At 48.6% G+C, this 12,430-nt stretch overlaps 1 protein-coding gene and 2 pseudogenes across 1 annotated transcript; 1 reads left to right on the forward strand and 2 right to left on the reverse strand.

Moving 5' to 3' along the window:
• The first annotated feature begins 1,017 nt into the window (after positions 1-1,017).
• On the forward strand, positions 1,018-1,907 carry LOC100827299 (annotated as a pseudogene).
• A 1,675-nt stretch (positions 1,908-3,582) lies between these two features.
• On the reverse strand, positions 3,583-9,433 carry LOC112268788. The gene is made up of 4 exons (XM_024454910.1): positions 8,706-9,433; positions 8,101-8,336; positions 3,819-4,015; positions 3,583-3,739 (listed from the first exon to the last, which is right to left on the reverse strand). The coding sequence occupies exons 1-3, from the start codon at positions 9,221-9,223 to the stop codon at positions 3,915-3,917; spliced, it is 855 nt and encodes a 284-aa protein (XP_024310678.1). The 5' UTR covers positions 9,224-9,433; the 3' UTR covers positions 3,583-3,739; positions 3,819-3,914.
• On the reverse strand, positions 9,220-10,345 carry LOC112268789 (annotated as a pseudogene).
• Between the last annotated feature and the right edge of the window lie 2,085 nt (positions 10,346-12,430).

Below are 12,430 nucleotides of genomic sequence, written 5' to 3' on the forward strand. Positions count from 1 at the left end.
GGGAGTAGCCAGAGAAGACGAAATGGCCGGTCGTCCAGGTCGAGAGAATCCAAACGATTCACAAGAAATCAAACTACATGATTGAAGGAAATCAAACCTAAGGGTACCGGTAACGGGACATGACGGGTCTGTGCAAACGCAGGCCTACGAAATTAGTCAAATCAGAGTTTCAACCTGCTTAACCACGCGATTTATTCGGACCGATCGATCAGAGGAAGAGCAGCATCGCACGGTGGCGCGCAAATGCACCAAGCTAGGCTCGTCTCAAGCTCAATCTAAACTTGGAGCCAAGAGAGCCGGCTCATGCTGAACCAAGTCCCCGCTCTCTCAGCTCGATCGTGTCCCGTAGCCCGATTCTTGGACTCCGAGGGAAGCTGCAGAGTCAAGCCCAAATTCCAAAGTGCAAATCTGCAGCCCGTACGTCTCCTATTCTCACTGATCCTTCGTCTCCTCGATCCGTCCATATGCTACTCTCATTACTCGCACAGGCGACTCCTCGTATGATGAACCAATGCGATCAATGCGCCATCAGCCCATGACCACAGATGCTCCGCGTATATAAGAACCCCACGCCGATCGAGCTCCCCACCCGTTCGCCATTCTCCTTGCATCCACCAGCAAACACTTCCAGCTCTTGGATCCATCTCCACTGAGCTCGTTTGACAGGCCTCCATCCAGCCATGTCCTCTGCCGGTGACGGCGTGCCTCTGCTGTGCCACACGCGTCAACCTTCGCCACACGACCACTGTCCGGATCACACTTGTTCAAGATCGACGGCTACTCCCGGACCAGAGGGTTCAGCTATCCTAAATGCATCAGGTCCGGGACGTTCGCCGTCGGTGGCCATCTCTGGAGCGTCGAGTTTTACCCCGATTGGGGTGACAAGCACTACTCGTCCATCTACCTCCGTCTCGACAACAAGAACGACGACGGTGATGCCAACGCAGTCGTCCTGGCACGGTTCAAGTTCAGTCTGCTCGCCCACGACGGAGACTCACCCCATGTCACCAACATATGTAGCGCCGCCTTCTGTGCCAAAGAAGCCAAAGAGCGTCGTCATGGTTTCGATGTGTTCGTCGGAAGCAGTAATCTGGATAAGGTGCGATCTTACCGTCGTAGAAGATTCGGTCAGGCAGGACACCCCGTCGTGCGTCATGGTGCCGCCGTCTGACATGCACCGGCATCTCGGCCGGCTCCTCTCGGCCGGTGACTGGTCGGATGTCACGTTTGATGTCGACGGCGAGAGGTTCGCTGCGCACAGGTACATACTCGCTGCCCGCTCCCCTGTCTTCGCGGCAGAGCTCTTTGGCCCGATGAAGGAGAACAACAATGCCGTGCCAGGCGTAATACGGATCGGCGACATGGAGGCTAAGGTGTTCGAGGCCATGCTCCATTTCGTGTACACCGACTCGCTGCCCCAGAGGCCCAGACTGACGGCGAGAGTGTAGGAACGGAGATGGCGCAGCACCTGCTCGTGGCGGCGGACAGGTATGATCTCCAGAGGCTAAAACTGATATGTGAGGACAAGCTGTGCATGCATATCGACCAAAGTACCGTGGCAACGACGCTTGCATTGGCCGAGCAGCATGGGTGCCGCGTGCTGAAGGAGGCGTGCTTCGATTTCCTCATGTTACGCGGCAACCTGAAGGCAGTCTTGGCAAGTGATGGGTATGGTCATCTGAAGAGTGTTTGTCCCTCCATTCTAGAGGAGCTGGTCAGCAAGTATGATCCTGACCGCTTCGGTCAACTTGGTGCCACGCTGATCGAAGACGAACGAACGGTTGCTTGAATTGCTGCATGTTAGCATATATGAGTCGTTTGAGCCCGTTTGTCGTTCCTTCTCCAAGAATTATATGATGCGTTGATGCTGGTCACGAAAATTTATCGATCGAATTATTTGATGTGAACCTTGTTTCTTCTTTTTTATGACTCACCAATGAGATATGAAGTGGAGTATGAGTATCAACATAGGATTCGTATAAGCTTGATCAAACTTCAGAAATCTGACTTAAGACAAAGCTAGAACACCTCACGGATTATATTTACGAACAGAGGAAGCAGTAACATATTGCAACTGCTCAGTCGTTTGGTAGTTGATTACTCCCTCCGTTCGTAAATACTTGTCGTGGTTTAGTGCAAATTTGCATTAAAAGTGAAATGAAATCAAATTTTAACCGGATTTCATTTGATCAAATTTGAATCCAGGTTTTCCAAAATCATGTTGTTTGCCAACAAGGATTTGTAGAAAGAGAGAAAAACCAAGATAATTGATATGTTTTTTTAGCAGAATTAGGAAATCTCGGATCAAATTCTTTTATCCAGTTTTGCGCCATCCAAACAAAAACTCCAAAATGAATTCCAGGCTTAAATGATGGAAGCCAAACAAGCTGTGAGTGCATTCATCTGCGTATGCAGCATGATCATTGCACACTGAAGTCTCTTGACTTCATTGACATCGGTCACTCCAGAGAAGGAAAACTCAACGAGTGGGAAAAGCACTCAATTCAGTTCATTTGCGTCCTTTGGCATATCCCCGTGCGCTTCAAAAGGGCTGACCACCATGACAACAGCCCATGGGTTGAATACGTCCACCATATACTTAAGAGTTCAGTAGACCAGCCTAATATAACTAGTTACATATGCAGGTCAAAACCTGAGCATTCCAGGCAAGTCGAACACGCACAGCTTTACTAAATTTCCAGTCACCGGTGAGGCAATCAGGCAGCTCTTTCTTCTGTGGCAGACCTTCGGGTTGACATTGCATCCAGTAGTTCACGCTGAAAACGAAGAAATTCATAGATGTCAGTGTTCCTTGTGTGCAAGGGGAAATAGTATTCTCTGTTCACAGAGGACTTGATTCACTAGCAAGAACAATTTTTCCAACATGAGTAAAATCAAGTTTGATACCGTCTCCTCGGCTTTAGCCAGTATGCCAGTTAGGAACTCCATCTCATATTCGATAGCATATTTTCAAGAGCGTCCTTCAGCAGCAGAAGCATTATCACCTTCATCAGCCAGCAAAGCTTTCATGGCATTTTCCAACCTCTGCTTACGTGACTTGTATAGTGAAATAGCCTTTGCACAATAGGGGATAGCATCCGCGAGCTTGGGCACCACTGACACGAAGGCAAAACACAAACATATTCGGAAGTTTCTACTACTGAATTAAGGAAATCAACAAAGCCAATATCCACAAGATACAAGCATGAAAACTGAAATTTTCCTTTTGTGACCACACTTCTTCTGCACATCTACAGAATGTGTGCATTTCCGCAAGTGAAGGTACACTTGCAAGATTTGGGTCCCAGATTAACTGAAATCATACATCTATAATAAAAATGAAATGACACCTTTAGCCAGTAAGCCCTTGTTCGTTTGAACCCATCCCTGCCTTGATCCAGGGGGAACGGAAGTGATTGTTGTTCATTTCCCCCTCAATCCCTTTCAATCCCCACAAATCCAGAGGATTGCTGCCAAGCGAGACCTAAATGTTTACCTTAACCGACCAAAATGCACGGGTAGAACCAAAAACATATACTCCCACAAGGATGCACAACAACACATGGATTGCAAATATGCCGCTCTATACTATTTAACTGTTTATACTACTGCATGACAGACAATTGATAGTCATTACCATGAGGATACAGTTTGGCAATTCCAGGGTGGTCAGGCTCAACCACATGCTCCAAGATGGCTAGAGCTTTGAAGTAGTAACCGAGCAAGTTGTCAAAGTCACCTGCAAATTAAATGTTGTGACATAAGCATAAAAACCATCAACAAGTTAAATGTAGAAGTACTGAGACAACGAGAGCCACCTCTTTCCATGGAGACCTCAGCCAGAGCAAAAAGAATTTTAAATTTCTCCATAGCGTTGTCATTTGGGCTCTTCTCAACTATTACTCTTGCAAAATTCAACTGTTTCCAGGCCAGATCCAAATCAGAATCACCCACATCGTTATCATCCTTGCCATCACCAATCTCATACTCTTATCTTTGACATTTGAGTTTAGCCCTGATCACTGACTATATTAGATTTGCTACAGCAGGTAGAGAAACACATTCAAAAGGATGATAAACTATTATACAGTGGGACTTTACATAAACAGGGAAACACCAAACAACAACAGAAAGCAATGAGGTGCATACAAATGCGCAAGTGATACATATTTGTTTAGCGAAAACAGTTAATGATCCAACTTAATCAATATAACATGATCATAATATTGCATTGATCCGTTTAAAGGCAAATACTTATAAGAGTAAAATGCACATGCAGTCCTAATTCTATTTCAAAGGTGCGAAGTTAGTCCTTAAACTTTGAAAATGCACGTTTGGGTCCTAAATCTTTTTTAAGTGGTTCATCCGAGGTCTTATGCTTGTATCTCAGTGTCTGACCGGGTGACGTGAACGTTTGACAACACCACGTAGGACTGGACCGACTTATCATGATGAAATGTAACTTTGCAGAAAAAAAACCATGGCCAGGTACAAGCACCGCTGCTCGTACGGCCTCTCGATGCGCCGCCATCGTCCTCTGTTCTTCTTCCAAAAGAGCCGCCACCCGAGGTGACCGCCGCAGTGACCAGCGAGTTCTTCCTCCTCTTCTTCATCCCGGCCGCGCACGGCAGCGGCTCCGGTACCCGGCGTCCTCCTCCGCCGCCGTTGTTATTATTGCCGGACTCCGTGTCATCGTGGCAGCAACTGGCGGTGTCGTCGTCGTTCATCGTGCGGCCACGGTCGTGCTTGACGTTGACGGCTGTGGTGGCGTCGAGGCTGAGGCTGCAGCCAGAGGCGTCCAAGGACTCGACGGCGAAGGCGAGGCCGGCCGGGCCAGGCCATCCTCGGCCCACGTATGCGTATATTCAGCATGGCGTGATGTATAATCAGGATGATTCAATCAATCACCAGTTGCCTAATACAAGGATTACAAATTTTCAATACAGCTTGAATATCAAGCGAAGCTATAAAAGGAAAGGGGAAAATCTCCCTTGCAATATATCTATAAACATTCCAACATGAAGTCCCGCCGCGAACTTGGGCGGCAGTCACTGCAGCAAGGAAATCAATCAATTCAACGACATCAGCGCAGAATTGATTCGATTAGTCCTTGATCAATTAGGTTTCAGAAACCTGCAGCGTACGTACTAGGCTGGATTCGAAGGTGCCGGGCAGGAGGACCTTGAAGAACTTCCGCCGGCGTACTAGCCGTGTCCGGGTTCACGTCCAGGGCCATGGTGGAGTGGGTGGACGGGCGGAGCCCAGAGGGCCGACGGTTGCGAGGCTTGGACTTGTCACTGGTGGCGCTGGCCACGACCAACATGTGCTGTTTCGTCTCCGCGCTCTGGCTTGACTTCAACATGGCGGCGTTCATGTCTGGACTTCAACGGACTGTGGGTTGGAAAGGAGAAGGAGTCGTGGGGATATGTGTAAAATTACATTTCCCGGCAAGTGGGCCTAGTCCTACGTGGCGTTAGTCAAACGACCACGTCACCCGGTCAGACACAGAGACACACGCATACTTCAAAAAGATTTAGGGCCCAAACATGCGTTTTTAAAGTTTTAGGACTAAGTTGGCACATTTGAAATAGAATTAGGACCGCGGATGCATTTTACTGTACTTATAATTATGATGAAAATTTAAATCAACAATTTATACATTACTGCATAGCTGATGTCCAACAGGAAGAGCTTCTATATAGCAAAAGCTAACCCATGCAACTACACTGTCTAACAAGCTATTGCGGAAAAAAGACCTTCATAGACCCACATTTATTTGTTCTGGCATTTCTATTCCAAGTGTAGTAGTACGGGAGAAAAAAAAAATACACAGATCTAGAAAGCAAGTAGCTGATATATGTTTGGGGGAAGGAATGATGCCTTTACTGTTTGGGGAAAGGAATAATGTTTTATAAGAGTAAAATATATCAGAGGTCTTAATTATTTCGTAAAGGTCTCAAGTTAGTCCCACTTCTTTGAAACTGCACATTTTACTCCTAATAGTTTCATAAGTGATTCAGCACAGGTCCTATTATGGTTCTGGCGCGTGTCCCTTACTGATGTGGCTAATAGGATCCACATGTCAGGGTGCCGAGGCGTACTATTTTTTGCAAAAAAAAACCTGCCCTTTTTTTTCTTCTCCCCTGTCAGCCCTTCACTCTCAGCTCATCCCCTCTTTCTTCCCCCCGAGCTCTCTCCCTCTGGCTCTGTACGTCCCCCCCTCTCTCCCAAGCCGCCCCCATTCCTTCTCCCCGAAGCCTGGCGCTAGCTCGCCCGCTCCGACGCCTGCCTCCTCCGCACCGCCGCACGCCCGCTCGTGCGCTCGCCTTGGTCTCCCCCGCCCAACAGCGTCCCCACGCGGTGATAATTCGAGCGCACGCACCAATGGCCATGAAATGGTGAACGAAGAGCGCCTTTGCAAGGCTTCGGTCATTTCCCCGACCACTGCTGCACCAGCACCCGCGTGAACGGCGGAGCTCGCCGGCTTCCGCCGCGCCAGGCACGCCACGCGCAGCCCCGTCCCGTCCTGGCCACTGCCGCCCGTGCTCACCTGGATCCTGTTGCGCCCGTGGACGTACATCTTGCCGTTGATGGCGGCGCCGTTGTTGTGCTTGCCGCCGTCGCCGTTGACGTGCCGTGGCTTGCCATTGGCGCTGCGGGGCCGTTGACGCGTTGGGCGGTGCCGTTGACCCTGCTGGTCGCGGCGGGGACAAAGGACGGTGGAGATCCTGAGGAAGGCCGGCGTGGTGGGTATTCCTGAGGAGGTGGCGGTGCTTGAGAGGTGGAGGGAGGAGGTGGAGGCCATAGACTTTTTGGGGAGGTCCATGGCGGCAGGGGAGAAAGGGGGGACTCGGGAGAGAGAGGTTTCGGAGAGAAGGTGACCAGTGCAGAAGCAGAAAAGGAGAAAGGGGTGACGGGGGAGAAGAAAGAAATGGTCCGGAGGGTTTTTGGCAAAAAAATAGTACACCTTGGAACCTGACACGTGGATCCAAATAGCCACGTCGGCAAAAGGCACGCACCAGAACCGCAACAGGACCTGTGTTGAACCACTTACGAACTATTAGGACTAAAACATGCAGTTTCACAAAAAAACAGACTAACTTGGGACTTTTACGAAAGAATTAGGACCTCCGATGCATTTTACTCTTTTCCAAATCACCTTTCCATGAAGTTGGAGCTATCTTCGTCGTTCCTACAAGAGCTCTTTGAGTTCCGGTATCGTCTTTGCTGGCTGTATTCTTCACTGATTCTTCTTTTCGTGCACTCATGGAAACATTTGATAATAGAAAGGCTGCCTTTTCATCTCTGTGTTGCTTTGTGTAGCAAAGCACATCCACATTTGTCATACGTGCTAGTGTTAGGATAATCTTGAGTTTGAGTGTAACTAGGAAAGTGTTTCCGCGTTGTTTAATTACCAAATCGTGAGTACTAGTTCTGTCCTAATAATACTCGAGTTAGTATTAGGAATCGGTGTTACTTTCCTTGTTTGGTTGTTCCTAATCAAGTTGGACACCTAGTCAGTGTAGGTGTAGGCAGTTTCTGTGCCGGGTTAGAGATATTGAGATAAGAAATAAAGCAAAGAAAGACACGACAGGTGCTTTTAGCCATAATCCGGTGATTGTCGTGTGAGGCTGTGAGCATGTGTCTTCACGTGATTAATCTTTGTGCAAACCAAACAGCTAGCACATTCGAGAGCAAGTTGTCCGTAATGTGCAGTCCTAGGTGACAACAGACATAAATATGTGGGTGCATCATTGTTAAGGTTATAACATAAGGCTATGAGAGAGAATGAAAATTATATAATCTAAGATAGAGCAGCACAGCAACAATTATTCAATCAAAACCTTTGATAGCACAAGGTACCAACTATGTTTTGATGATAGCACAAGGTACCAACTATTGCCAAAAAAAGACCTTCATAGACCCACATTTATTTGTTCTGGCATTTCTATTCCAAGTGTAGTAGTACAGGAGAAAAAAGGAAATACACAAATCTAGAATGCAAGTAGCTGATATATGTTTGATGGGAAGGAATAATGCCTTTAAGTGTACATTACTGTTTGGGGGAAAGGAATAATGCTGTATGTTTTTCCATATCACCTTTCCCTGAAGTTGGAGCTATCTTCATCGTTCCTACAAGAGGTCTTTGAGTTCCGGTATCGTCTTTGCTGGTTGTATTCTTCATTGCTTCTTCAATTCGTGTGCTTACGGGAACATTAGATAATGGAAAGGATGCATCCTCAGCTCTCTGTTGCCTTGCTTTGTGTAGCAAAGCCCATCCACATTTGTAATACGAGCTAGCACACTCAAGAGCAAGTTGTCCGTAATGTGCAGTCCTAGGTGACAACAGACATAAATATGTCGGTGAATCACCGTTAAGGTTATAACATAAGGCTATGAGAGAGAACGAAAATTATATAATCTAAGATACAGAAGCTCAGCAACAATTATTCCATCAAAACCTTTGATAGCACAAGGTACCAACAAAGTTTTGAAGACACCATTTTGTAACAATTCCTAGAGTGCTTCCTCCAATTAAAGTAACAATTGGGGTTCACGATTCAGCATTTCAGCCAAGGACACATGAAAGTACCAAAACCAGAAAAGGACTGAACTAATTGGAAATTTTTCAACACCATCAGTCTGTATACACATTTCAGCACATCCGGTAACATGGAAGGCATTTGGGAGTAGAGAGAGCTAACCTGATCTTAAGGGCATGACTGAGGCAGTCGACGGCATCGACGAATTTCACCTCTTTGATAGCCTTGGACCCCTTGTCGACCAGCTCCCGCGCTTGCCATAGGGTTTTATCCTCCTTCCCTATTCCCTCACTAGCGTTCCACAGCGGCAAGCCATGGTCCTTGCTTCCGGGTGTCCCGATTGTACAACATGGAGAATAGAAGCCAACAAGTGGAATCAATGAGCTGAACTCACGGTCCTCGTGCACCTTCCTCACCCCCTGTGACTGGAGCTCGATTGTGAACAGGCCAGCAACCGTGCCCACGAAAACTGTGTTTGCTTCATTGGCAAAGCCCATCACCTTTGGTGATGTTTCTGAAGACTCAGTTACCGGGTCACCAATCGGAAGCAATTTGGCCAGGTCGATGACGCTGCTCTGTACCCATCGCGCATCACCGCCGTCTTCCGGTTCCCTTGACCACAGGATGAGACGCGAATCCCTGGCAACGGCAGCTCCCAGTCGACCATTCTCCGACAGCATAAAGACAAGTCTGTCATAGTCAAGGCTGTCATGGTCAAACACGACCTCAAGGTCCAACGGCGAGTCGAACAAATCCAGGCTGTGCCTGACCAAGTCGTACTCGATGGCGGAATTACATTCAGACACGAAGTACAGCAGAGATTTCCCTAGGAGCACGCCGGGTTTGTTGAGGTCCAAGGTCGTGCCGCTCAAGATGGCCGGCTCGCCCCAGGTGCCAGTCTCCGACGAGTACAACTACGCGAAAGTGTCATCCAGCTCGTCGTCGAAGGAGACGAATACCACGCGGAAGGATCCCCCGTGGCAGCCGCGGTGGTCGCACCCGTCCGCCGCGCAGAGGACGGCCCCGTTGGAGAAATCGTTGCTGAGCGCAGCGGGGGGAGCCGGCACCCGCTGATGGTACCCCGTGACTGGCTCCCACACTAGGAGGACCCGGGCCTCCTCGTCAGCCACGGAGATGAAGAGGGCGCGGCCGTGGCGGTAGTCGAGGGCGCGCCAGGAGCGGCGGTCCGGGACGGGGAGGGGGAACGGCGAGGCGGTGGTGGAGACGAAGCGGGGTCGCCGGAGTTGTGGAGGAATCCCAGCAAGGGGGGGAGCCCGTGGCGCTCGTAGAGGCGGCGGCGGAAGCCGCGGCTGGAGGCGGCGCGGTTCCAGGGTTTGCAGACGTAGGAGGCGCGATGGGTCGTCGGGCGGGAGGAGGAGGAAGATCTCCTCGAGGAGCTCTTCCGGGAGAGCCGGCGGCGAATCGAAGCCGCGCCGCGCCGCCATGTGCTCGCCTTCGATTGGTTGGGGTGGCCGGCGGGGCGGTGGTTCGTCTTCGGTGCTAGTACGCGTCAAGCTTCCTTCCCCAGGAAGAAAACAAGCCAGCGCCACGATCCATACTGCTGGCCAACGGCCGGATCCGGGCGGGACCCGTTGAACAGACACCGAAACGGGCCGACCCGAAAATTCAAGTTCGATTTAGAAGGAAAAAAAACCACCGGCAAGGGTATTCTTCCGACCCTAACTCTCTGTCGCCGTCTCCGCCGCCAAACAGAAACCCACCGGGGAATCCCCTTCTCCTTATCCACTTCGGGCGCTTTTCTCGTTGCCACCAAGCCCCACATTGGCGGTGAACTATTCGGAGTGTTCCGCTGGCCGCCATGGTGGCCGGACAGCTTCCATGCATCCAAGGAACCCTGGCGGAGGCGGGCATGGCGGGGCAGACGACGAGGAAGCCCGCTGCTCGAATGATCTTCGGAGGCTAAATGGCATGTGAGGAGAAGCTGTGCAGACATATTGACGAAACCACCGTGGCCACAATGTTGGCGTTGGCCGAACGGCATGGGTGCCGTGTGCTCAAGGAGGCATGCTTCAATTTCCTCACGTTACGAGGCAACCTAAAGGCAGTCGTGGCAAGTGATGGGTATGGTCATCCGAAGAGTGTTTGTCCCTCCATTCTAGAGGAGCTGGTTAGCAAGCACTCCTCGGTCCAATATTAACTGATTTTTTTTATTACATGTATCTAGATTTTTTTTAGACATAGATACATTCATATTTAGACAAATTTGAGTCAAATTTAGACGGAGGGAGTATGATTCCTGACCACTTCGATCGACTATGTTAGCATGTATGAGTTGCTTGAGCCCGTTTGTCTTTCCCTTTCCAAGAATTACATATTCCGATGCTGTTCATGAAGCAGATTGATTTTTCGGTGGAATTATTTGCTCTGAAACTTGTTTATTTTCTTGATGGCAAATGAGATATGATATCGATTGAGTATGAGTATCACCAGCTTAAACTAAAACATATTTGGCACAAGCAATCATTCAGCCAACACGATTTCATTTGTTGTAACGTCTTGTCTTTACAGCCAGAAAAACATATGGACGTCGTCTCTTTAAGGATGGGGAGAAATCTATCTGACATACATATGACTATGAAAAGTCATCACTGAGCACTAATGGCAGAATGGAAGGTGACCGAACAAGCTGAATGGAAAAACTAATTAATCTAACAAATTCAGGCAAGCTGCAGACCGAACAAGCTGAATCAATTGTTTCCTGGGGACCCAACGAGACTAATGGCAGAATGGAAGGTGACAATCTACGGTCTTCGCATGATTAACCTTCTCCAATACGTTGCAACATGTCTATAATATACGGCACATGAGGAACAATTAATCAAAGACCAGGGTCTTCGCAAGATAAATTACCTGAAACATGCCATCGCATATCTTTCCTACTTATAAAGTTTTCACTTAGTGGTCGTCAATTCACCTCCCATGCATCTCCTTCCTGGGCATTGGCAACTAACAAATGGGGTCCGTCCGAATCACACTGATCTCATGTTCTTCTATCGCTGTCTTCGCAAGATAAATTACCTGAAACATGCCATCGCATATCTTTCCTACTTATAAAGTTTTCACTTAGTGGTCGTCAATTCACCTCCCATGCATCTCCTTCCTGGGCATTGGCAACTAACAAATGGGGTCCGTCCGAATCACACTGATCTCATGTTCTTCTATCGCTTAAAACTCCAATCTCCTCCAGTATCTTCTTCCTTCTGCCGGCCTCCTCTCCCAATCAACCCGCAGCTGCTGCATCCATTCTCTAATCCTCAATTCCCCATCAACCGAACTATTAAAGCAGGATAAATAGTCACTACACGATGGACCAAACCTAAGGGCACCTTTTCTGCCAGCAAAAATCACTAAAGAGGGCAGAATAACTGCCGGCAAAGAGTTTTTGCCGGCAGTCTTGCCTGCCCCCTATAACGCTGCGGGCAAAAGTCTTTGCCGGCAGTTTTATTTTTGCCAGCAGCTCAAGTGCCCTGCTACCTGTATTTTGCCGGCAGTCAAGTTTTTTGCCCGGTAGACAGATTAACCTGCCGGCAAATAGTTTTCCCGGCAGGTAGGTTTAATCCCGGCGGTTTGGTCTATTCCCGGCAGCTAACCTGCCGTAAAAAAAATACCTTTCCCGGCAGTTAGTTATTTGGCGGCAGATAATCTGCTGGCTCTTCCTGCATTCCCCGGCAGATAAACTGCCCTTGATTTTCATCCCACAATTAGAAAAAAAGTAATAAGCTGCATAATCCCACAGTTACACTTCATTTTCAGCCGTAAGTTCCAAATTTCCATTTAAAAGTAAGCCATGATATGTCAGGTACAACACATAGTTCACAACACTTCATGAACAACAAGAGCATTTCTGGAAACTTCATACAACAATG

This window comes from Brachypodium distachyon, chromosome 4 (assembly GCF_000005505.3).
Source record: "Brachypodium distachyon strain Bd21 chromosome 4, Brachypodium_distachyon_v3.0, whole genome shotgun sequence".
NCBI classification, from domain to species: domain Eukaryota; kingdom Viridiplantae; phylum Streptophyta; class Magnoliopsida; order Poales; family Poaceae; genus Brachypodium; species Brachypodium distachyon.

Bases quoted from the DNA above. Each gene is read 5' to 3' on its own strand.
- LOC112268788 (XM_024454910.1), bottom strand. From the start codon at position 9,223: ATGCTGTCGGAGAATGGTCGACTGGGAGCTGCCGTTGCCAGGGATTCG. The intron at 8,337-8,705 runs GTTAGCTCTCTC...GTTGTCACCTAG, and splicing joins AGTCATGCCCTTAAGATCAG to GACTGCACATTACGGACAAC. The intron at 4,016-8,100 runs GTGATATGGAAA...GTCAGTGATCAG, and splicing joins AGCTCCAACTTCAGGGAAAG to GGCTAAACTCAAATGTCAAA.